Here is a 26,276-nt window from a genome sequence, read left to right on the forward strand (position 1 = left end):
TATTAGCCCTAGGGCCTATATAAGCTTAGCCAAAATGGTACCCTGTCTTTCGCTACCCAAGAAAATATTTTTCTGTGCCCCTGTCGAGCAGAGCCACAGAAGTGATCCCTGGGGTGAATTTCCTATTTCCCATCCAATCATCAAGATTTTTCTTGAAGAGTGCTAATGAGGAGCTCTGTTTGACATAGATAGGTAGTCTGTTCCAGAGTTTGGGAAGTCTCTGGGACAGGAATCTATCCCTCCAGCATGTTCTGTTTATTGTGGTGACAAGTTTTAGGTCCCTAGAGTGTGTAGCTCAGAGGGATTGGGATTTCTTTAAGTGGAGCATGTCCAACAGCTCTGGGTTTGACATAGCTTTGTAGGTTAGGCAGAGGTCACCTCTGAGTAGGTGATATGCGACGGTGTAAAGCTGGAGGTTTTTGAGATGGTCTGCGTAGGGCATTTGTTTGAGGCCAGTAATCCTCTTTGTGAGGTATTTCTGTGGACTTTCCAGTTGTTGTAGATGTCTTGTGAGGTACATACCAAAAGGGGCATTGTACTCTACAATGGGTCTAATGAGTGACAAGTAGAGGGAAACAATGACCTCTTTTTTTCTGGATGAGAAACCTTTTGTGATGAGATGAGCCATGTAGAAGAATTTCCTGACCACTGTGGCAATGTGATTATCAAAGGAGAGACTACTGTCCACCTGTGTCCCAAGGTCTCTTATCACACTTTTGGTGTTAAGTAGACTGCCACTTATGTGATAGTTCATGGGTATTGAGTTTTTACCAAAGGGGATGACAATACACTTTTTGGCATTGAGCTTGAGGCCATGGCTTTGACACCAGGCATCTGTCTCAGTGAGGCCCTTTTGTAGTATGTCCACATCAATAGGAGTTTCGATTATGGCTCCTAGTTTGCAGTCATCTGCAAACTTAGTTAGCCAAAGACCTTCTGTGTTAGCCAGTACTTCAGAGAAGTAGATACCAAACAGGAGAGGACCCAGGACTGAACCCTGTGGTACTCCACTTGTCACTGGTCTAAAGTCAGATTTGGAGTCTGCTACTTTCACAGTGTGGGTTCTGTCCATGAGCCAGTTGGCAACCCATCTTGTGACATAGGGATTTATACCTGGTTTATTGAGCTTATCTAGAATTCCAGAGTGGGGGATGGTGTCAAAAGCCTTGGCAAGATCTAGATAAGCTGTGTGAACTACCTTACCCTCATCTATGGCTTTGATGACTGCTTCAAAGAATCATTCAGGTTTAGGAGTCATGATCTGCCTTTTATAAACCCAAACTGGGTAGGGTCCAGAGTTTGGAGATTACCAATGTCTTTGTTTATGAGTTCAGTGATGATACGTTCCATGGCCTTGCAGACCAGGCTCGTCAGGCTAATGGGGCGGTAGTTCCCGGGGTCCGTCATGGCTCCCCCTATATGAAGTGGGATAACCGTCGCAGTGTGCCATTCAGTGGGCACAAAGCCTGAGGTGAGGCTATGATTGAACATGGTACTTAGGTAGGGTGCCAGTTCATTCTGTAGTTTGTGTAGAATGCAGCCTGGGTTATTGTCAGGTCTCATGGATGCTGTGTTCTTGTCTTTGGAGAGTGTGTTTTTTACCTGTGCAGCCATGATTACAGGAACTTTCCATTCTTCTGGTATAGAGATGGGTCCTCTAGGGGATGAGAGGGGGGTAAAGTTAGCACTGAACCTATATGCCAGAATGTTGCCAATATCAGTTGGTTCTGTATATTTAGTGCCATTGTGCTGTAACTCAGAGCAGATCTGAGTGTTGCCATTGAGATTCTTGACATAGCTATAGAATGCTTTGTGGTTGTCTTTAGAGTCATTGGCAATTTTGTTTTCGTAACTAGCTTTAGAGGATTTTATGAGGAATCTCAGCTTCTTACTGAGGTTGACCAGGAGTTCCTCCAGTCATGGGATTTTACTCTTTTTTGCAACAGTTTCTTTCTTCTGTTGTAGAATTTGTTTATGGCAGAGGACCACCAGATTGGCTTCCTTTTTTTGGAGGATAGCATCTTGGTTCTGTTAGGGATAGCATGATCCATGCACTTGTGTAAGTGCTTATAAAGTGCATTTGTATAGGATTCAGCAGTTGTACCTCTATTGTTTTGCATGGGTTTCATGAAGTTTGCCACTTCTGTCTTAAGAAGAGTGAAGTTGGCTTTGGAGAAGTTTTTTACGGTGGTTTCCCTAATTGGGGGTGGGGGTGGGATGTGGATGTCTAGGGTGATTAGCTTGTGGTCGGATCTGACCAACGAGGAATTGACCTCTGGTGTGGAACACTGGTTGCCCCTGTTGGTAATGACCAGGTCTAGGATATTGCTGCCACTGGTGGGGGTGTGAATAAGTTGATCCAAGGCATTGGAATTTATGAATTCCAGAAAATGTTGAGCAAAAGAGTTGGTACATGAGTAGTTTTCCCAGTTAATGGTGGGGTAGTTGAAATTTCCCATTATTATTGTATTGGGTTGTACCCTAATACTTTCCAGTGTATCAAGAAATGAGGAGTGGGAATCCTGGGGCATGGTGGGGGGTCTGTAGCAAGCTACAATTTGGATTGCGGTCTTGCCCAGAGTTAGTCGCACTTGGATAATCTCGGATGCATTATGCTGTGCGACTAGCCTGGAGGTGTGGATATCCTTAATGAATATGGACACGCCTCCACCTTTAGTGCTCCGTCCCGGGTTAGGTGGCCGAAAGGTGTGGTATGATTTATAGCCTGGTAACGCAGGGGTACTCTCTGGAGCTTTGAACCAGGTCTCTGTCCCTACACAGATGTTGATGTTCTCCATTTTAAGGAGTGCCTTGAGTGAGTACATTTTGAGGTTTAGACTTCTAGCACTGAGTAGCATTACCCTCAGATTTTGCTTGTTTGTACCTGTTACAGTGGTGAATTTATCATTTGAACCTTGCCTAAAAAAGGCACTATAGGGGTGTGAAGAGCCTTAGCCAGTATCTGGAATCCCAAAGGTGACAGGTGCAGGCCATCTCTATCAAAGCATCATGGTCTGTCAATCATATTATCCCAGGCAGACAAATACTGGATGCCCCTTTAAAATGACACCAGAAGCATAGCCAATTGTTGAAGTCAATCATTTTGTCCTTGTACTGTGGTATCATTCTGAGTGATGGCAGGATGCGACTCAGGGCTAGGGTTATACCTACCTGGGCTATAAGATCGGAGAGCTCCTCTATGTCTCTTTTCATGTAGTCCAGGGAGGTACGTCTCAGGTCATTCACACCAACATGGACAATGACAGTGTCATATTTGTACTTGTTGTGGAGTGACCTGAGTGCGTGCATTATGTGGTGGATCCTGGTGCCTGACTTGCAGTTGACAGTAACTTTCTCCTTGTTTAGCCTGGTGAGTGGAACATCAGTGTGCCTGACTATAGAGTCACCTATGACTAGAGTGTTGGCTACGTTGTTATGCCTTATGGGCTGTGGTTGAGTGGCACACTGAGTTTGTGGGCTATGTGTCATTTGGGTTGTGTTGGGGGGTGGAGTTTGCTTGCGTTTCTGCTTTGGAGGTCCCTGATGCTTGGGCAGGTTTTTATTGAGAGCCTCCATGAATGTAGGTGTGTGTTTTGTGTTTCTATGTGTGTGTTTTGGTGGTGTAGGTTTTGAGGGACTATGTGATGAGTGTGGTGTGGTGCAAGGGTTTACCTTCTCCTCTTGACTGTCTAGTCCAGTCTTGGGTGAAGAGAGCTTTGTTTCCAGTTTGGCTATATAAGTGCATCTCTCACAGGTTGTAGTGTTGGGTGGTAGGAGTAGAGGGTTGTCTGTGTACATGAGTCAATTGCTGCCTTGCCCTAAGATGCCCAGATTCATCAGGTAGACAGGAGAAATCACCGGGAGCTGACCCTTAGACATGCCTGGATAGGTGCTTATTTATTAAGTACTAAAAACTGCTTTCCTCTAGACAAGTGAGGAACATTGAGTGCTATAGTAATTTGCAGCTTATTTAGTGCTTACAATGAGTTCTGAACAAGTGCTGAGCTCAAAGAAACAGATTTGAGTGCTGAAACTAGAAAACTGGCTAGTTCTAAGAAATAAAATTAAGCTAGAAGGCTTCCCTCCAACACAGAAAGGCTTGGGGGCTCAGAAGCCTACAAACAGTCTAGACCACTTACAGGAAAGGCAGGAAACAAGCTTAAATTTTTTTTTTTCTTTTTTTTCCTTTCCCAAATGCTCCCTTTGTACACAGTAGGAGTGCCTGAAATTAGAATATGATCTGACTGCACTCAGTTGAGTGAGCAAATGAGATGGGCCCAGAAGAAGTATTCAAACACAAATTTACAAGAGGGGTGGGCAGTTTCAAAGAGTCAAAACTTTCAGTTCAGTTAATAGTCAATGCAAATAAATCAATTAAAATGCTGTATTATTTGAAAAAAGTGCAGATAAAGGGTACTTAAATTCTCTTATACATCCAGTTGAATACAGCTAGATCTTAGCCAGCCAAAGCTCAGGTTTTAAGCAGAAAATATTCCAAAATGTACCACTTAAATAGGCAGTAACAGAATATCAATGAATGAGACTACCCCCGACTGCAATTACTGTCTATGCAGGAATTCTAACATGCAATAAAATCTAGCAAGCCCTAACTAAAAAAACAGAGTCAAAACCTCCAGTTCAGTTAATATTCAATGCAACACAAATAAATCGATTAAAATGCTGTATTGTTTGAAAGAAGTGCAGATAAAAGGTACTTAAATTCTTTTATATGTCCAGTTGAATACAGCTAGATCTTAGCCGGCCAAAACTCCTTTGTCCTGCTTTTTTGCCCTCTCCTACAATATGGCTATGTGTAATTTAATCACCACTGTAGTAAATAATTTTTTAACAAATGTATATCGTAATATTTCTTCTTTGTCTTTGTCTACACTCTACAGCATGTTGTCCTTCATCTCAAATATGGGTACAGGAAGGGACCGATCTGCCCATCTTTTTCTCCTTCTAGGCTGATCATATTTTCTCTGACATTGATTAGTCTAGAACCCACGTAATTTACTTTCTTAAAATTTATGTTGATTATCTGCAATTCTCCCGAGCAAGGAATGTTTTTGCAAATACACTGAAAATGGTATAGCTGTTTAGTCTTCCATTCTTTTCTCTACAAAAAAAATCAACTCATGCCAGTAACTTTATTCTGTTTTGGTTTAAGCAGCTATTTACTTTTACCTCAATAACTGCTGCTTGTTTATCGACCTGCTGGTGAGAGTCTTCTGTCTAATTAGGAAACCTAGGATTATGTCCAGGTCCCCTTTCTGCTACTAGTAAGTTTATTACTAGGGGTATCTCCTTTTCTCTCTCTCTCTCCATATAGACATCTTCAGTTTACTTTATTCCTTGGAATATTCTGACTATATCATCAATTAAGGCTTCTTTCCTTTCCATTTTTGCTCTGGCATCTTTTATTTTCTGACATCTGGAGTTATCTGGCAAGGTTCACTTACAGGTTTCATTTAACACACAGATTATTCTATCCTTTCAATTAAATCCAGAATGTTGTTCATCTTAACCTCTTAACCTATTACTAAGTAAGTAGAGTGCAACTTCTCAATTAGTGCCACAAGATGCATTCTGTTACTGGCATTCTGAAAAACACATTTGCATAAATTAATTGGAAATGTGTTTTGAGAGAATCAGTTGATTTAATAGAAAATTCATCCCAGGGATCACTCCAGTGGCTTTACTTGACAGAGGCACTGGGAACTAAGGTCGGGTGGCACGATGCCAGGGTCATCCTATGGGCTAGGCTTGTAAAGGCTCCAGGCCATTAGCCTAGTGCACACCTATGAACCTGTGAATGTATAATGTCATATCATTTTATGTTTACTGCTTAATTCTGAGTGTAATCATAATTTTAAATTATGCTGTACGTCAGACATTGGTGGTCTTACTATTTTGGTTGAATTATGTGTCAGGTTATGAAACATAATTGCTTGTATTTTAGGAGGGATAGTTTCCCTAGTTAATAGTTCACATTTTAGTCTTTGGTAGTCCATTCATGCAGTACCTTCCATCTTTCAAAAGTGACAAGGTATCATAATCTTGCTATCAGATTCATCTGTCTTTGAGGCTGTTTAAATAATAATCAGTAGCTTCATTCTTGTCCTGAGTAGACACACTCTTTCACTTCTGAAGAACCACAATCTTCCTCTTCTGAAGAGCCATGCCACACTGACTCACATTTGTGATGAAATACACTTGTCTCTTTGAGTTTCTCCATTTTGCAAAGTGTAATATTTTAAGAAGTTAGTCACAGAAAAGAAAAGGAAGAGGGGTGTCATCTTTTTTCCCTCTGTTTTTGGTTGAGGTATTCATAGATAATATCACTGTTCTCTCCAGGTGGGGTAATTAATACATAAATGTCTTGCCCTTGCAGGCAGTGGTGCAGGAATGAGAAAATAACAGTACAGATTTGTGTTTGTTCACCACAGTGTACTCATCACAATGAAGCAAGTAAAATGTACTGGAGTCAGTTTTTTTTTAGTTAAACTGCAATTTAATTAGATTGAGGCAGTCAAAGTGAGGTTCATTTTTAACTGAAAATACATCAAACCATTCTTCTTCCTTAATCTATACATTTTGACTTAATTGATTTGGTCCATCAACACAGAATGTTGTTTTGTTTTAACTTATGGCTGTCCTGCTTAGTGAATTACAGTAAAAAAAGTGCAGCAGACTGACTCTACCATTGCTAGCTGCATGGATATTCATCAGTTATACACCCGCTTCTGCAAGCTGGTTCTCCTAACAAGGGAAGTTTTAATACCTCTCATGGAATGTGCCATTGTTTCATTCACATTCTGTTTTTTGTTCAGCAAACAGTTGCTAGCTTCTTTGACGTAAGACGTTCACGGGGATCAGCACAGGAGATTTACATTACATTCTGTTTCTTGCCTGTACCCAACACTATTTCTCTGTCACCTCAGAGTGTCTTTACCTCCAGTGATCCTTTTCCAATAGACTGAACAAGATGCTTTTGTCTTAGTCATCTCGGTTCCTTTCTGTGTCTGGGCTGTTTCATAGTTGGGAACTTTCTGCTAGCTGTACAATCTGGATATCTCCTTTATCAGAACAATGGGCTGAGATTTTATAATTATTATTGTTATACCTATTGTACCTTATCCTTAGTTCTGTTTCCATTTCATTGTGCATTTTCCAGTAAAGCAGCACAGAACATTTAGAATTGCTTCACTTGCCTAAGGTCTGGTTATCTTTTGAAAACGAATTGCATTCTTACAGACATGTAGAATTTTGTGGCTTTATTCATAAAAAAAAATTTGCATTCAAATGTGCTTCACTAGCAAGTAATCCAGATCAAAAAATAAATTGTTTTATTGACTGTTAACATTTATGCATATTTTTATTGAAAATGCAGCCATTGGGATAAAGTTATACAGAGTTAACATTTCAGGTTTATGACTGTCTTTCTTGTTACTGAGGTTTACTGAAGCTTTGCTATGTTAATTTTTCTTACCATAACGTAGCATACAAATCAGGCTGTTGATGCATTCCTTACTTAAGAAATATAAGCAGCATATTGGGGTCATTCCCAGTTCAATAGTACCTGTATGTGCCCCTTGTTAGTGCCTGTCATGCCTGGCAGTGCTGTATCACTAATTTTATAGGACATGGACAGGAAAGAATTCCTGTTGCTAACAGGCTTTAGATTACCTATGCAGAATATGATGAAATCTAGATCTCCCCTTACCACACCCACCTTCTTCAATTGTAGAACTATATTAGAGTTTGATAATATCTGTTTCTATTTTCACTGGAAGAACTTTAACTCACTTGTTCATAGAATTTTCCAGCAAGGTAAACTCAAAGCAATTATTGAATACCATGAGTCATTTATTGTATAATAGTACATTGAGAATGTTCTTCATGTTTCACTGTTGCAGTCATCACCTGTGGGTTACCCCTACTGTGGTAGCCCTTGGCCGGCCCGAATACCAGAGTCTATGTTTTTGTTGCGTCAGCTGCAGTCGCCTGTTGTCTGACATCAGGTCATCAGTGCTATAAAGTAAAGCAGCTGATGTCATTACATCAGTCTTTCTTATCATGGAGCCTGTAGTAGAAGCAATTTGCACGAGTGCCGGTCTGTCGCTACCAAAGTTTGAATTTCAGCTGAAAACATCTAAAGCTAAGTACCCCATTTGGGACCCTTTTTTCTTGCACTAACCAATGCCGAAAAAGTTAACAATTGTCTAGCCTCTGGAAAGCAGATCCCACACCAAGACTTCCATTCTTGCTGCGTCACTTGTTTAGGCCCAAATCACGACGTCTCCCGTTGCTGGTTCTGTGCCCTCTTTAATGAGAGAACCATTCGCCGTAGAGCTCTTATTGTAGAAAGTTATTTTCATGTCCCGTCTTTACATTCTGATATGGCATCCATCAGCCAAAAATCTGCAGACATTCTGTAAAAATGTAGAGATAAAGATAGAGACAGACCACACAAGGACCACTCTACCACTAAGCAGGTCGCCAGTTCTCCGGAATTCAGTGAGGCGCTTTCGCAGCCCTTGATACACGATTCAATATCTACACAGGCCTCTACTGAGACCCTTTCAGAGTCCAGTATGCCACAGAAATCTTCTTTGTCTTATGAGCCTTTGGCTGTCTCTGCCTCAGTTGGGTCCGGAGCCATGAGGCTGGCACCAGCTTCTGAAGAGGCCTTTCACACTACCGAATCTAGACAAAAAAATGACATCTTCTCATCCGACTACCATTTCTGTCAGACTGACGGATTCTGTCAGGCCTAGAAGCCAGGCCACTCCTAGAAAATCTGCTTCTAGCCACCATCTTCTCCTGCTCCACCACCCCAAGCACAAATGCTTAAAATGGCAGAGGATCTCATCTCTCTTATCCGGGGTAGTCAGGCCACAACTTCTAAAAGGAAAGGGCACCCTTCTCCAGAAATTATCACAGAACAGGATTCTGAGGAATCTGACTATTCAGATTTTGAAGAGGAACAGCAACCTCTGACTGCTTATGAGTATTCAGATGCAGAGAAATCCATCCTTTCTGCCTCCCCTCCAGAGGACCTTTCCTTTGGGGAAACCCTTCACACCCTCAGGGAACATTTCCGATGGGAATCTCAGGACTTCCCCCAGTCTAAGAAAAGACTTAGAGAGTTGCTGGACCTGCCCCAGCACAGACCCCTGTCCACCCCCATTATTTTAGAAGTGGTGGATGATGTTTCCATGAATCCTGCTTAGCCCCTGATGCCCTCCCTCCTGATCTCAGTAAACCTGACTGGTATTACAGAGTACCAGATTCTCACAAATACCTGTACAGAAATCCTGCTACAGACCCAGAGGTCATTACACAGGGACCTAAAAGAGCTAAGACTAGTTCTGTAGTTCTGCCAAGAATCCTATTCCTTCTGACAAGGATTCCAGAGCTCTGGACAGATGGGGTAAAAAAGTATACACCTCTGCAGCCTTAGATATCAGAGCACTCAACTGTCAGTTCCATATGTTAAAATATCAACAACACATTTTGGAACTGTTAAAACAGAAAATTTCTACCTTTCCTGACTGTGCCATTAAAAAATAGTTAGCAGATTTACTGCACTCTGCTTGTCAAGTGGCCAAACACTCATTACACTGTGGATATGATGCCCTAGAAGCCTCTAGCAGGCTAGCAGTGTCAGGATCTGTCATTAGAAGACATGCATGGCTGAAGGAACAACCTTTCTCTGATCGTGTCAAGTCTAAACTTATTGATTCACCCCTGGATAAGGACCGCTTGTTTGGTGTAAATGCAGAAGAGGAGCTTAAACAGATGGAAGACAAAACAAAATCTGTGTAAACAGTAAAAGATTTCTTTCAGGTTCAACCTCTCAGGTTCATCAGGAACTTTCTCTCTAAGCACTGGTCCTTCCCTAGCAGACAGGGCCAAGGTAAGCCTCGCAGGGACAGACCATCCAGGCCCCTATCCCAGGGCCAGAAGAAAAGCAAACATTGGACCACTTCTGCCCCAAAGGCAGGGAGTTCTAAGCCACCCTTCTATGGCAAAAACTCCCTCCCCCCTCTGCCCTCTCTTCACTCACCAAAAGCAAGGAGGAAGGCTGTCCATCTTCAAAGAAAATTGGCTTTCTGTAACAAAGGACCAATGGGACTTAAAGATCATTTTTCAGGGAAACAGATTCTCCTTCAGTGAACTCCCAATTCCAAGAGGGTACACAGACTTACCTCCAAATCAGTAAGCAGAGGCATTGAAACAGGTCCAAACTCTCATATCCCAAGGGCAATAGAACCTGTCCCCTCAGAACAAACAGGCAAAGGCTTTTATTCCAGACTATTCCATGATCTCAGAAAAGAGGGCACTTGGTACCCCATCCTGGATCTATCCATTGTGAACACCTCCCTGGCAGTCCCCAGATTCAAAATACTAACTTTGCAGCAGTTGCTGCCTGTGCTGACAAAAATGCCTGGCTAGTGACCCTATACCTAAAAGATGCCTACCTCCACATTCCCATAAGGAAATCCTGAAGGAAATTCCTGCGCTTCAGAGCAGGATCACACTTTCAGTTCTCTGTGCTGCCCTTTGGCTTATCTACTGCACTCAGAGTATTGACCAAATGCTTAGCCCCGGCCATAGCATTTTACAGACAGAGAACTATACAGATTTAGCCTTACCTGGACGACTGCCTCATTCAGGTAGACTGCAAAGAAAAGCTGATCCAGGACCTTCTCTTTGTCAAATCCTTCCTAACTTCCCAAAGGTTCACCATTACTAAGAAGAAATCAAAGCAAACTCCCACCAGGAAGCTCATTTTCGTGGGAGCTGTGCTAGACACAGCATCCCAAATGGCCTTCCTATCCCCAGAAAAGCACGAGCATCTTGCCTCTCTACTTTACCCAGCTGGCTTCCAGAAGTCATATCACTGCGAGGAAGTTCCTGCAAGCCCTGGGGTACATGGCATCTTGCATCCTTCTGATCCCTCTGGCCAGGCTTCACATGAGGAAACTTCAGTTGTATCTAAAGAACCTTTGGTGTCAGCAATCTCAGTCTCTAGAGACCACTCTCCCTCTGATCCCATGTATAAGGGCTGAGTTTCTCTGGTGGGCAAAGGCCTGTGCCAAGAAGAAGGGTCTTCCCTTTACCCCCTGCCCTACCAGCTAGACCATCGCCACCGATGCCTCGGACATTGCTTGGGGTGCTCACCTAGCAGGCAGGTGCACCCAAGGTCTTTGGGATGCCCAGCACCTTTACTTACACATCAATCAGAAAGAAATGATGGCAGTACAAAAGGCTCTGACATCCTTTAAACCCCATCTCAGGTCAGAGGTTCTCCTTATAAAAACAGACAACACCACAGTAATGTGGTATATTAACAAACAGGGGGGACCCAATCTTACCCTCTGTGCAGGCTAGCCATGAACTTCTGACTGACAGCTGCCTCCATGGGTCTACACCTAATTGCCTAATACCTACCAGGAGTCAATAATATCCTGGAAGACCACCTAAGCAGATGCTTACTGGACCTCCATGAATGGCAGCTCCACAGGGAAATCTTTCTGCAAATCACTCAGGAGTGGGGGACTCCAGAGTTGGATCTTGTTGCTTCGCACCTCAACCACCAGCTGCAAATGTTCTGTACCAGGGATTATCACCTGCTAGCATGGAAGGTGGATGCCTTGACCTTCCCCTGGAACTCCCTCTTTGTGTATGTGTTCCCTCCTCTGTCTCTTATTCCCAAGGTACTGATCAAAATAAGGGAGGAGAGACCAAAGGCCATCCTCATTGCTTCAGATTGGTCAGACAGTATTTGTACTCCTTACTGCACAGTCTGACTTTACAGCCCACCCAAGCAGTTTCTGCTGATCTCAGACCTCTTGATCCAGGTGGGGGGGGGGGGTGATACTGCACCCAGACTTGCAGACTCTCAATCTTTCAGCATGGCTTATACTTTAAAAGCTAACAAGGAGACCTGTTAAGCAAACAGGTCCTAGACATTATCACAGAGGCCAGAAGGCCCAGCACCAGAAAATCTTATGCAGGGAAATGTAAAACATTCTGCTCCTGGAGCCAGTCCAGATGGGCCAGTACCTCACACCCTTCCATCCTTCTTGTCTTGGATTACCTGGCCGAGTTACTCAAAAGTGGCCTCTCCATCTCTTCTATTAAAATCCATGCCTCAGCCATTTCAGCCCATTACGATTCAGACCTACCCCTATTCTCTCATCCTTTGATTAAACAATTCCTCAGAGGGCTTCTAATATCAGACCTCCCAGAATGCCTCCCACACTTGCCTGGGACCTGAATTATGTTTTAGAAAAACTAACCTTACCTCCTTTCAAACCTGCTGCTTCAACAGAATTGAAATATCTCTCCTGGAAGACTGACTTCCTACTAGCTATCACCTCAGCCAGAAGGGTTCAGAACTTCAGGCACTCATGGCTGTTGTGAATTTCATCATGTTCCATGCGGACAGGTGGTATCTGATGTGACCCTCAACCAGACCATACACCTACCCACCTTCTTTTCCAACCCTCAAAACAAGGGGGAAAGAATTCTACACTCGCTAGATGTGCACACACAACTCAGATACTATCTGGACCATACTAAACCCTTCCGAAAAACAAATCTGCTGCTTGTCAACTTTGCCCCAGGGGCAGAGGGGTAGCCCATTTCCAAGCAAACCATTTCCAAATGGATATCACACTGTATCCATTTCTTCAACAGACTACATGGGACCCCCCTAAGTCTATTCATACCCATTCCACCAAGGCAGCCTCCACTTCCACAACCTTCCTCAGAGGAGTCCCCACCAGGAACATCTTGTAAGCTGCCACCTGGACCTCTGTCAATACCTTTACGAAGCATTACCACTTACCTCTTTTTTCTAAGTCTAGGGCAGGGTTTGCCTCTGCCATTCTGCAGGGCTTGCTGACCCATGCCTAGGGCTCTAACCTATCTTTCCACCCCTCTCTTCAGCTTTGGGAATCCTCCCACAGGTGATGACTGCAACAGTAAAACATGAAGAACATAGTAGAGTTGTGTACACTTACCATAAATGTAGATGTTGAGTGTATTCACTGTTGCAGTCCTGGTTTCCCTCCCTCCACCTCCCTTATATCCTCTTTCCCTAGGGGGACATATGCTTCCCATGTTGGCTTTTAGCCACCAGGATAATTTTACATTATTTCCTTGTGCTTCTCATGGGTTAGGGCAAGAAAAATTGATGTAATGACATCAGTGGCCTTGCTTTATAGCACTGACGACCTGACATCAGATTACAAGTGACTGCAGCCAATGCAAAAAAAATAGACTCTGGTATTTGGGCCAACCAAGGGCTACCACAGCAGGTATAACCCACAGGTGATGACTGCAACAGTGAATACACTCAAACACCTATATTTATGGTAAGTGTACATAACTGTACTTTCTCCTATTTGAGAGAGAGAAGTATAAAAGATTTCTTGGTACATGGGAGATTCTGCATGCCCATGATACAAAGAAATAATGTGATAGTGCAGAAGGGCACTTTTCCATGTGGAAAATGTGCAGGATGTGAGTTTGTAGTTAGAAGTTTTGGTAAGATTAATGAAAAAAGATTTCAAGAACAGGATCATTTAAGTTGTGAGAGTGAAGGGGTGATATATGGACTTAGATGTTTATGTGAAAAATGTTATATAGGGAAAGCATAAGGAGTTTTTCTATTACACTGAAGGAACATGTTAGGGACATCAAAAAAGCTAGAGAGGTCAGTCCAGCAGCTGTACATTTTCAGCAATTTCACAATGGGGATCCATCTGGGTTGCAGGCAACTATTTTGGAACAGGTGCAAAATGAATATTTACGTCTATGTGATATAAAGAGCAAACTACATAAAAAAAGAGTCCATTTTTATTTTAAAGTTTAATACTCTTTTTCCTGTATGACTCAATAGGGAATGTAATTGGAAGTGCTTCTTGTAAGTGGGATTTTTTTAAAATTGTTATATTGCTTGATTGTTTATTTGTTTGATTAATGAACTGGGGGCATATATATAAGGAGTGTTTGGAGTAAAGGAGGTTATACTCTTTAAAGGCTTGTTTTAGCTGAGGCGCTAAGAGAATTGTATGTTTTTTATTTGCATTTTTGTATCACTGGCCTTCTCATTTTTTGTGGTTTTACAACTTAAACTCATTTGTTCATAGAATTTTCTAGCAAGGTAAACTCAAAGCAATTACTGAATTCCATGAGTCAGTCTCAAAGTGAAAGGTCCCACAATACTTAAAATCAGAGAGAAAGAGGGTACTTTACTGTCTTCTTATCTATGAGTTAACAATACATAGTTGCTTATAAAGAAACAAGTTTTAATTAACCCAAGGCTGTCTTGACCTTGTTACCTTTTCTTACATGACAGAATTTAGGCCACTTCCACACTTTTGTTTAAAACAAAGATTACATATTTCTGTCTACAAGAACTAAATATTTCCATCATAATTCCATCAATTTTTAACCAAATGACTATCATAAACCTTTTTAAATCCAAATAAAAATTGTATTTATATTTACCCTTTCACATATAAGCTGTTTAGCAGTCTTTTCCCCAAACCTTCACATTCTGTACTAGTGTAAAAATAAGGTCTCTGTATTTTGCCCACCATCTTTACATTTGTTTACACTGCACCCTATTTCTTATCTTCATTTGCATTTATTTTGAATTTTAATTCGAAAATTATCCAACAGTAACGTCCACATAAAATCACCCTCTTCCATAATAACTTTATATGATCATCATCTGTGCATTTATTATTCTTCCATCTATATTTCTAGCTGCAAACGTGTTGCTTTTATGTAGAGCTGATAATATGCTTTCATTCTTTCTTCTTAGATGTCCATATTCATTTTCCACGTAATCTTTCTTTGGCATTATTTGCATCATCATTTTTCATATTATGTTTTCTTTTACTTTGTTATACTTTTCTCTATCTATTTCTACCATAGTATTTCACTTAAGCAGTTTACCTTCTAAGTAATACTTTTTAACAGACAATACATGTATAATGAAGACAAAAAGTACAGGATCTAACATATATAAACCACCACTCTTCTTTTATGTATAATGCTGCTTTTAGTAGGTTTAAGCTATTGGATACTGTGTTATAAGAGCAGGCACTTAGAATTTTATCTATATCAAAGCAATACAGGTACTGTAGTATTTTTCACCATTACCTATCGCAACAGAAAATTGTCTGTATCATCATCTTTATTCGTAAAGAATGAAATAATGAAGCCGATAAAACTAAAACTATAAAACTTCATGAATAGGAAGACATTTTTAAGAAATGTATGCTAAATTAACATACAATAAGGCTATAGCCTGAATCACTAATGAATAATTATCAGCCATGGGATGGGGAAGGCCAATATGACACCAAATGGGTTAGGTTAATTCAATCACCAAAAAGGAATTTGGCTAGTCTAACACTTACCTATAAACCTATCTACCTGTAGAAGCTATAAATAGATGATTAATAAGTAAAATTGCAAACCAATAAAAAAATACAATTTTATTTTATTTACACTACATTTTTTCATAACCATGACATAATGTTAAATGCCTCCCATCTACCTACACATACATCAAAAGTACTAGAAAACATGATTTTGTGTTGATCATTTTATTTTTATCTATCCTTCCATAAAACCCTATTTTATAATATCAGTAATCACATTACCAGATTTATGAAAAGCAAACTTACTTTTTGCTTTTTCCAAAATGCTTCCAGTCTTATACTATCTAAAAATATATTTTATCTCCTTCTTTTGTAATACAGATTACCCTATTACACATCCTTTCTACCTGCATTTTTTTCCGTTTTTGCTGTTATTTTGCTCAGAGAAAGCCTCCCTATCACTTCATGCCTCTCATGTTCTTCTTTAACCCATATCTTTCTTCTTCTGTTTTCCTGTATTACATGAACAATCAGATTATTTTGGCTGTATGCATAATAAAATATACTGTGCACCCAAGTATACTGAGTGCACACATATTTTCCTTTGAAATCCTTATTTATTTATTTATGTCCTTGCTTCATAATATGATACTCCTGCTTGATCATCAACTATGAAATTGTTTTAATATCTTTGAATTTACTCTTCTTAAAATTATCACAATAATCAGAATATTTCAACCAGAAATATTTTCTGTCAAACTCTTCTTATTCTTTATAATCTCAGATGAATGTAGCCTGGTCAAAAAACATAATGGGATACGTTATTCCTACCACCCCATTTTGTTCACTTAATGGTACTTGTATTTTAATTTGATTCAGACTAGGATCCCCCCCACACACATACACACATACAGACACACACATACATACACACAACTAAAAGCTATATCTAATGATTCTCTTCATAAAACTTGAGAACAAGCATACACATGCACACACTCAACTTAATTTTCTTATCAATACTAAATTAAATATGTAAACTTTCGTTTTTTTGGAATTCATCCAACAAGCTTTCCACACATTTAAAATCTTTGCAAACTCCTAGTGTTAAGGTTCATAGAAACTTTTAAATTCCCAGTATGAATTGTGATACAATTTCCACAATCCTCTGGGTAATTTCCTGCTTGTCAGTCTAACACCTTCTGTACATCCACACAACCGGCCACCCTAATATAATAAACAGATGATCCCACTCTCATCTGCACATCTGACAACCTGTTACATCTGCAAAAAAATACTCAGAAAGCTTTAACAGTCACTGAAACATGGCTTTGTAACTTACAACTCATGCTCAGCCCTAAAAAAGACCAAACTACTGTAATACAACCACTGAGGTTGCTTCTCATAGCAAATTATTAGGGGTGATAGAGGACGATAATCTTATGATTGATCTGCTTATACAAAATTACATAAGAAAAAGTCATCAAAATCTCGGGATGCTTTACAGAGCTAAAAACTTCCTCATGGATGCAACACAAAATAAACCTGCCAGTATTAATCTCCTCCCCACACTTCTTTGTGGTGCTCCCATCCTTACTAACCTCCAGGCTTTACAAAAATTAAAACTTGAGCAATGCTATAACAAAGTTCTAAATTTGTAGGAAATGGCTCTTTTAGAGCTTTCTACTATATAGCACTGAAAAGCCAAAATTGGTTAAATTGCCTCATCAACTAACATATAAACAGCTTCTTACCACCTATGAAATGAAACAGCATCCATCTGCTTGTGCAGCTATAAAACCATTCTACACAACTAAGTCATTGTGATGCAGTGACTAAAAACCCCTGCATGTCTACAAACCTATCAAGTCTGCCTGGCAATGTCTGTACCTCTACATGTCTGTATCTCTTCTAAGGCTTGGAACTCCTTACCCATATCCATCAGGTAGTTAAACTCTGGCTGTTCTGTTCTTGCTTAAAACCAGGATAAACTATATCCCTAAATGCGAACAAGTGCTTTTTCATTCCTTATACCTCCTTATTCTCTCTTCTTCACTTACTTCAATATGTCTATCAAATTATCTTCCCTGAATTTCACTCTAAATATACCATAAGCCTGTTTTTGCCTCAGTTCATATTGCAATTCCTAACAGCAAAACGTGAAGGAAAATAAAACAAAAATACGACCAAACAATGTTCAAAGTAAGTATAAAGATATGTATTCAATTGCTCTAGTGCCTTGGCATATCAGTGCCTTCAATGTGTAAAAAAGTCATCACACAACCACACCTTATATATAATGCAATTAAATAATCTACACCATTAATCAATTAAACAATTAAACAATGTAAAGTCATAGTAGAGCTTTCCAGCTATATTCTGTGTTAATCCCATCTGGAACTAAAGTCATCACTCAACCACACCTTATATATAATGCAATTAAATAATCTACACCATTAATCAATTAAACAATCATTCTGTGTTAATCCCATCTGGAACTAAAGTCATCACACAACCACACCTTAAATATAATGCAATTAAATAATCTACACCATTAATCAATTAAACAATTAAACAATGTAAAGTCATAGTAGAGCTTTCCAGCTACATTCTGTGTTAATCCCATCTGGAACTAAAGTCATCACTCAACCACACCTTATATATAATGCAATTAAATAATCTACACCATTAATCAATTAAACAATTAAACAATGTAAAGTCATAGTAGAGCTTTCCAGCTACATTCTGTGTTAATCCCATCTGGAACTAAAGTCATCACTCAACCACACCTTATATATAATGCAATTAAATAATCTACACCATTAATCAATTAAACAATTAAACAATGTAAAATATATAATGCAATTAAATAATCTACACCATTAATCAATTAAACAATGTAAAGTCATAGTAGAGCTTTCCAGCTACATTCTGTGTTAATCCCATCTGGAACTAAAGTCATCACACAACCACACCTTATATATAATGCAATTAAATAATCTACACCATTAATCAATTAAACAATTAAACAATGTAAAGTCATAGTAGAGCTTTCCAGCTACATTCTGTGTTAATCCCATCTGGAACTAAAGTCATCACACAACCACACCTTATATATAATGCAATTAAATAATCTACACCATTAATCAATTAAACAATATTAATCAATTAATCAATTAAACAATGTAACATTAATCAATTAAACAATTAAACAATGTAAAGTCATAGTAGAGCTTTCCAGCTACATTCTGTGTTAATCCCATCTGGAACTAAAGTCATCACACAACCACACCTTATATATAATGCAATTAAATAATCTACACCATTAATCAATTAAACAATTAAACAATGTAAAGTCATAGTAGAGCTTTCCAGCCACATTCTGTGTTAATCCCATCTGGAACTAAAGTCATCACACAACCACACCTTATATATAATGCAATTAAATAATCTACACCATTAATCAATTAAACAATTAAACAATGTAAAGTCATAGTAGAGCTTTCCAGCTACATTCTGTGTTAATCCCATCTGGAACTAAAGTCATCACACAACCACACCTTATATATAATGCAATTAAATAATCTACACCATAAATCAATTAAACAATTAAACAATGTAAAGTCATAGTAGAGCTTTCCAGCTACATTCTGTGTTAATCCCATCTGGAACTAAAGTCATCACACAACCACACCTTATATATAATGCAATTAAATAATCTACACCATTAATCAATTAAACAATTAAACAATGTAAAGTCATAGTAGAGCTTTCCAGCTACATTCTGTGTTAATCCCATCTGGAACTAAAGTCATCACACAACCACACCTTATATATAATGCAATTAAATAATCTACACCATTAATCAATTAAACAATTAAACAATGTAAAGTCATAGTAGAGCTTTCCAGCTACATTCTGTGTTAATCCCATCTGGAACTAAAGTCATCACACAACCACACCTTATATATAATGCAATTAAATAATCTACACCATTAATCAATTAAACAATTAAACAATGTAAAGTCATAGTAGAGCTTTCCAGCTACATTCTGTGTTAATCCCATCTGGAACTAATATATATAATGAAATTAAATAATCTACACCATTAATCAATTAAACAATTAAACAATGTAAAGTCATAGTAGAGCTTTCCAGCTACATTCTGTGTTAATCCCATCTGGAACTAAAGTCATCACACAACCACACCTTATATATAATGCAATTAAATAATCTACACCACTAATCAATTAAACAATTAAACAATGTAAAGTCATAGTAGAGCTTTCCAGCTACATTCTGTGTTAATCCCATCTGGAACTAAAGTCATCACACAACCACACCTTATATATAATGCAATTAAATAATCTACACTATTAATCAATTAAACAAGGGCGGCCACGGTGGTGCAGTGGTTAGCATAAGAAGAAGAAGAAGAATTAATCAATTAAACAATTAAACAATGTAAAGTCATATTATAGCTTTCCAAATGCATTCATATTGCAATTCCTGTTTGTATTAGGCTAACTTACCTTTAATTTCTATACAAACTATCTAAAATGTCTCTAAATATTAAATGATTGACATATAATTGTATCAATTCTTAACCAATATTTTTTATATTATGTTTAATTTGTTCTAATTATTTAAACTGCCAATGTTGTTTGATTTTTGAAGATGTAAAATGATTGCTCTTAAAATGTTTTGTAATAATGTGGAGATTTTCTCCCTGGGCCTCCACTGAAAGTTGGCTTGTAGTTGGCTTGTACCCAGATGGACTTCCAGGTAATCGAATGTTGATAAATAAATAAATAAATACCACCTGGGTCTCTACTGGAATAAGCCACAAGTCTATAGCAGTAACCTGATAAATGAAAAAAGTAATAAATAAGTTCATGCCCACACTTCTAAGTGTTACTGAGCACTTAGCACTATTTCTTAAAGGTAAAACAACTGTTTACTTGTGGTTACGTACATTCCAGTCATACAATAACTTTATGGTTTCTTTACCTATATAGGTCCATAAGATGGCATTATTGCAGTTTATTTATTGCTCTGTTTATCATATCTAACATGTTAATTTCTAATACTCCAAAGTAATACAGTTAGTTACTTCTTACCTTGGGAACTAGAATAAGCTTAAAAAGAGCCTCTATCATCCAGTTTAGTTACCTGTACAAATGTGTAAAATGTACTGATTAAACTTACACATATCACAGCAAGAGAGTATGAAGATAAAATAGAGCACATTTTCATCAAAATGAGTGATGAAGCAGCAAAGCAAAGGCTGTACATTTTCATCTTCTTCGTGACTATCATATGAGTCATTGCAGTCAGTCACATGTTATTAATGAAAGGACTTTATGCTGCAGTCAGCTTCACCATGGTATATTTTATTGTGCAAGCTGGTGGTGGTGGTGTGTTTTTCAGGATTGCTTCCCTTTTGCCCACTGTGATGTGACCATGGCGTTGGTATATATAATTTTACAGATGTGGAAAGACTTGCCACCCCCCCCCCCACACACACACACACACACTGGGGAAACAGAAGAGCATGACCCCTGCAAAAAAAAAAAAAAATTCTATTTTTTATAAGATTTTCAGCTCATCATTTTTTAATTCAATTTTATTTATTTTAAACGGTGAGCCAAAACAATAACCATTTTTATCTTGGATTCAAAATGTGTCAGCCATGTCAAAGTTTGAAAAACATAGTAAATCTAAAAGTCTGAGAACCACTGCAGTTCATTTCATACAAATGCAATGTTATCCACTACAAAGCACAAGATAGGCTTGACTAATAACTTCTGTATTTTTAATAGGGCAGCTTTCTACATAATTATCTGTATTTACTTGGAGTTGTTGTGTTTGCCATTTCTGACTTCATATTTCACTGTGATGTTTTCCTTTGTTAATTTACAGTAACATAATCAGACTGCTTGACAGAGTCATACAAGTATTACAGCTGTATAGGTTTATTTGTGACAGTAGAGAATACATTATTTGGCTTCATTCGTACTGACATTTTTTTTTGTTTGTTTTTTTAAAGGTCCAACAACAGTTGAAGATAAAAAAACAACATCCAGAAGACCAATTAACACTGGCTACACTTACCCAAGTATGAATACCTTTTAAATGAACTTTAAATTTAATGAGGTGACATAATTGCTAGTGAAGTGTTAACAGAACTTACAGTGATGCCTTACAAGACTTATAGCTATTATTAAATCTTTGCATTGTATCAATAAGCCAAATGTGTAGAGGGCAAATTCCTGATTTTGATATCAGTGATAAAAGTTCAGCGACAGCCAAAGTGCTGGTGGTACCTTTAAGATGATAAGAACGAATGAGCATACTGCATCCATGTCTGTGTTTTCTGTAAGAGGATTGTCAGGCATTTGCTTTCAGGGGAGACAAGAGGCTCTACAGCAGGAAGAAAACAACTATAAAGGACATGAGAGCAGCCCACACATGTTGTTATGGGAGCAGCACACGCATGTTGTTTTCATGGATTGGCATCATTAAATGTTAGGAACTGGGTAAGGAAGATGTAAGCTGAACTTAATAAAAAATATATATATACCCATAACAATATAGTGTGACAGTAAACAGACTCCTAACAACCAGCCCACACTGAATGGGTTGGGGAATGCATGAGTAAGCACTGGGCATTCACTAGGGTTCAGTTCACTTCAGGGTAGAGGGGCATGTGTGTCCCTGAGATTTATCTGGATGATAAGCCTCTGTTTTGATATTTTTTGGCTTTTTTTAATTAATTTTTTTGGTACTTAGTTAAAATTCATTATGTGCAAGTGTCATTTTTCAGGTTTATGAAAAAACAGTGGATTGGAGGATGTATCTTATTAGAAGCTTGTTGGGCAACATGATGGTTTAGAGGTTGAATATTTTGTCTCACAGATGCAGAGTCCTGGGTTCTGTCCTAACTTCTTGCCACTGTCTGTTTGGAGTTTAAATGTTTTCTTTCTGCCTGAATGAGCTTTCTCTTGGAAATTTGATTTCCTTCCAAAAACACATTGTTTGATTAGTGACTCTAAACTCTGTATAAAATAGTGCATTTACCTTTTTCCTTCTCTGCTGGGTTGTGGTTGAAAATGATCTTTAAAGGTACAATTCACTAACCTAGTTAAGTAAATGAAAACTAAATTACAGTTAAAGCTAACAACTCAGTGTTAAAGAAGTAGAGAAAAGCTGTGGAGTTTTATGAAATCTGAATGTGGCATGCATTATCATTAAACATAACAAACAGATACAGTAAAGCATGACAAAGTAGATTGATGGACTCCTGATCCAAGTGATATGAAAATCATCTATAATACACTTCCAGAGTGACAAAAATGGGTCCATGTATTTGTAAGTCAACTGTCTGTTACCAGCTGGGTTAGACACTTGCAGCTTATGTTAACCATTTTAATCTTTGGAAACTTTTGCTCATTGTATTACTGCATTTAATGCCATCTGCCCTATCAGTGTTTTAGAATTCAAAACAAAAATAGTTTTTTTGTGTCCAACTACACTTCCACTACTCTTGTCATATTTTCTTAATTACAAACAGTGAGCAAACCATGTCTTCCCTTTATTATCCTCAACATTATCACAAAATCTTTTCAGATAATGTTTGTAACAATAATTTCACATTGCTGTCCTTCTAAGACGAGTGACAAAGGTTCTATATGTGACTGTTAAATTATGTACATTTCCCTGCTGCATTTTCCTTTTGATTCACTTCCTTGTGTGAGCAAAAACAGAAGTAAAAACAAGATTACAGAAGATAAACATATTTTTAGACTATATAAGACTGGAAGCATTTTAGGAAAAGTAAAAAGTAAGTTTGTTTTTCATCAGATTGGTAATATGAATGTTGATATGATGAAAAAGCAGGATATTCCCCATGTCTGTGCATGTGTGTGTGCGTGTGCGTGTGTGTGTGTGTGTGTGTGTGTGTGTGTGTGTGTGTGTGTATGTGTGCATTGCATGTGTGTATGTGTTAAACTCTGAAAGCTTGTTTGTGACTTTGCTCTGCAAAGTAGTGTCTGTCTGCATATCCTAACATGTCACAGTGAGTATCTATACATTTATGTCATTATTCTGACATCTTTGGTGGTAACTGCTTTGTATCAACTACCCATCTGCAGCAGGATTACATGACACATTATGCCAAAGCAATTCAGAGACTGCTGTAGAGCTACAGCTGTAAGAGCATTCCGGTATATAGCACCATACTGTTGTCACTGGGAAAGGCTATAGGCCAAGAGCATGACGAATACTAATTTGCTATATGCATTTCCCTGGAATATTTTGCAGGGATCTCAGTACAGTGATAAAGTAATTCAAAGATTTAAAGAATAGCTCTCCACCATTCTGTTTGAGGAGTTAAATATAACATTGCTGTGGTGTTGCCCAAACAATACTAGCAGTGTTATTTTATGAATCTCAGCCTTTGCCTCATGTACAACAGCCCACTGTATATTTGCAACAAATCTTGAGGTCTCTGTTACTAAAAATAAAATGTAAATTTTTTTCTGAGCTTTTATATCATTTTGCAGTGATACGCCACATTCTGTCACAGAAAAATCTGTATAATACTTCCCCCTTTAACTGTTCAGTGATCTTTGTACCATTCATTGTTGCTTTGTTTTCTGGAATCTTGATTGATATATTTTTGCACAAACACTAGACACAGAAGTATATTTTTGAGTACAAAAAGACTGATGACTGCATTGTACCTATTTAAAATGGTAAGATTTTTAAAAAATTTTGTTTTCACTTAAGGGTCGACAACTAGACCGATAAAGAAAGAATCCACAAATCAAATTGACATTTCTCGATGTTTGTCAGGTAAGAAATTTCATTTGTCTATTTATCTATCAATTTATATCTATCTATGTACGCATACATTGAATCACTGGCCCTCTTCAAGAGAACAACTGATGAGTGGATAAGAAATAGAAAATTCACCCCGGGGATCACTCCAGTGGCTCTACTTAACAGAGGCACTGGGAACTAAGGTCGAGTGGCAAGATGCCAGGGTAATCCTATGGGCTAGGCTTGTAAAGGCTCCAGGGCCATTAGCTTAGTACACACCTATGAAACTGTATATATATATATATATATATATATATATATATATATATATTTTTTTTTTTTGGATGGGTAGGGTGGTGACCCCAAATTGGGGGTACCAGAGATATTGCCACCCTACAAAACTGACTTATCTCTGATGTTCCACAAAAGTTGTTTTGGCCATTTGATTTTGACCAGTCAATATTCAAAGCATTGTCAGTTGATTGGCATGAATCTGATTTTTCTGACTACTTTTTAGCAAAACCATTTGCCAGTGACCTTTGTCTAATACTGCATCATCTACAGAAAGGCTACATAGCATATACCCTCCCTATGCGTTCCGTCAACTACATTCCCTTGCCACTTTGATGACAGAACCTTGGACATGCTGCACCTTATCTAACAAAGTCCAGGCCTACTAGACACCTTGTTGCAGTTATTGTACTACATACCTTGTTGCAGTTATTGTTTTTTTTCCCTGTTCTGGATTTGGAAGCAAACCATAGTACAGTTTTACATTGTAAAGTGTCTGAGGATACATGCTAGTTAGCTCTGTATACATTATTTTCTTATGCCATAATGTCTGTACCTAAAAAACATGAAGTAGTAATGGTACTATACACATTCAGTTGCCTGGCTTTTTCTTTTCATGAGAAAGCTGTATTTGTTTCTGGCAGAAAATAAACAAGTCAGAAATAAGTAACTGAAAAAACATTTCATCAAAGCAATTTAATCTTTACTGTTGTGTGACCAAATATGACCTTATACTATATTCCAGCAGGCAGAAAAGAAAAAAAAAAGATATCATGAGCAATAAAATGACACTCAACAACCAACTAAATATTTTCTGTAAACTGAAAATCATCAGTAAGCGAATATTTGATTGCATGCAAATATGTCAATAATGTTATTTCACCACAGAGGTTAAAATGATTTCCCATTTGCTTCTTATCTCTTTGAAAACCACAGGAAGGGCAAAGTAAATTACCAAGGTATGTTTATTAAAGAGAGACTTGTTTTTTCCTTAAGAACAATACATATCCAAAGATGCATTAACTCAGCAACTAGTCAATCAAGAGTTCAAGTCAGTAAGATAAGTCTTCATAACTGTTAAAATAAGATATGTAGGCTGTAAATCTGAGTAGTCCATATCGAGAGAGACTGATGCTGAATTGTGCATTTTTTTAAACAAACAATCAGTTTTTGCTGCTGTTATCTTAAGTCTCATTAGGAAGGAAGCTGGTCTTTATGTCTGACTACACTTTCCCAGAAAGCTAAGATTACCTCTGAACCGAATTAAGAAAGGAAAGTGCCAACCAAACATAAGCTTGTGCTGGCTAATCAAAACTTCCAAAGGATATATGTTTAAAAATCTACTAATGTCCTAATGTCTATATATACACATATGCCAGTCACAATACTTGCATAAAATAAGAAGCCGCAACAGTGGTAAATAGTGTCAGTTAACTTATGACTAAAGGCATAATTATGTAAAAAAATCCAATCTTTTTTCTAAGGAGAGCGATGATGTTTATTGCAATTAAGTAGCCAGAAAAATTACATGCATCAGTTACTGTCTTTGAAGTTTGTTGTCTGAATTATAGTACACACAAAACTAACATAAATTCTTTGATAACAGCCATGCCTTTCCGGACAATCTCCAGATATGTTTAATCAGAAATGCATATCAAAAGTGAAGCACATACCAAACATAATCATCCATGTTTACAATGAAAAATTAGGCTCTTTTAGAATAATTTATAAACAAAACAGCAAATAAAT

At 38.2% G+C, this 26,276-nt stretch overlaps 1 protein-coding gene across 1 annotated transcript in view; it reads left to right on the plus strand.

Moving 5' to 3' along the window:
- The window catches only part of KITLG (KIT ligand), a 585,654-nt gene that overhangs the window by 441,235 nt on the left and 118,143 nt on the right, over positions 1-26,276 (plus strand). Inside the window, exons 6-7 of the mRNA XM_044087862.1 lie at positions 21,463-21,531; positions 24,204-24,269. Of these exons, the coding sequence (XP_043943797.1) occupies positions 21,463-21,531; positions 24,204-24,269 (135 nt within the window). The remainder of the gene's footprint in view (positions 1-21,462; positions 21,532-24,203; positions 24,270-26,276) is intronic.

The sequence above is a fragment of the Protopterus annectens genome, chromosome 11.part0 (genome assembly GCF_019279795.1).
Source record: "Protopterus annectens isolate FY-2018-M chromosome 11.part0, PAN1.0, whole genome shotgun sequence".
NCBI classification, from domain to species: Eukaryota; Metazoa; Chordata; order Ceratodontiformes; family Protopteridae; genus Protopterus; species Protopterus annectens.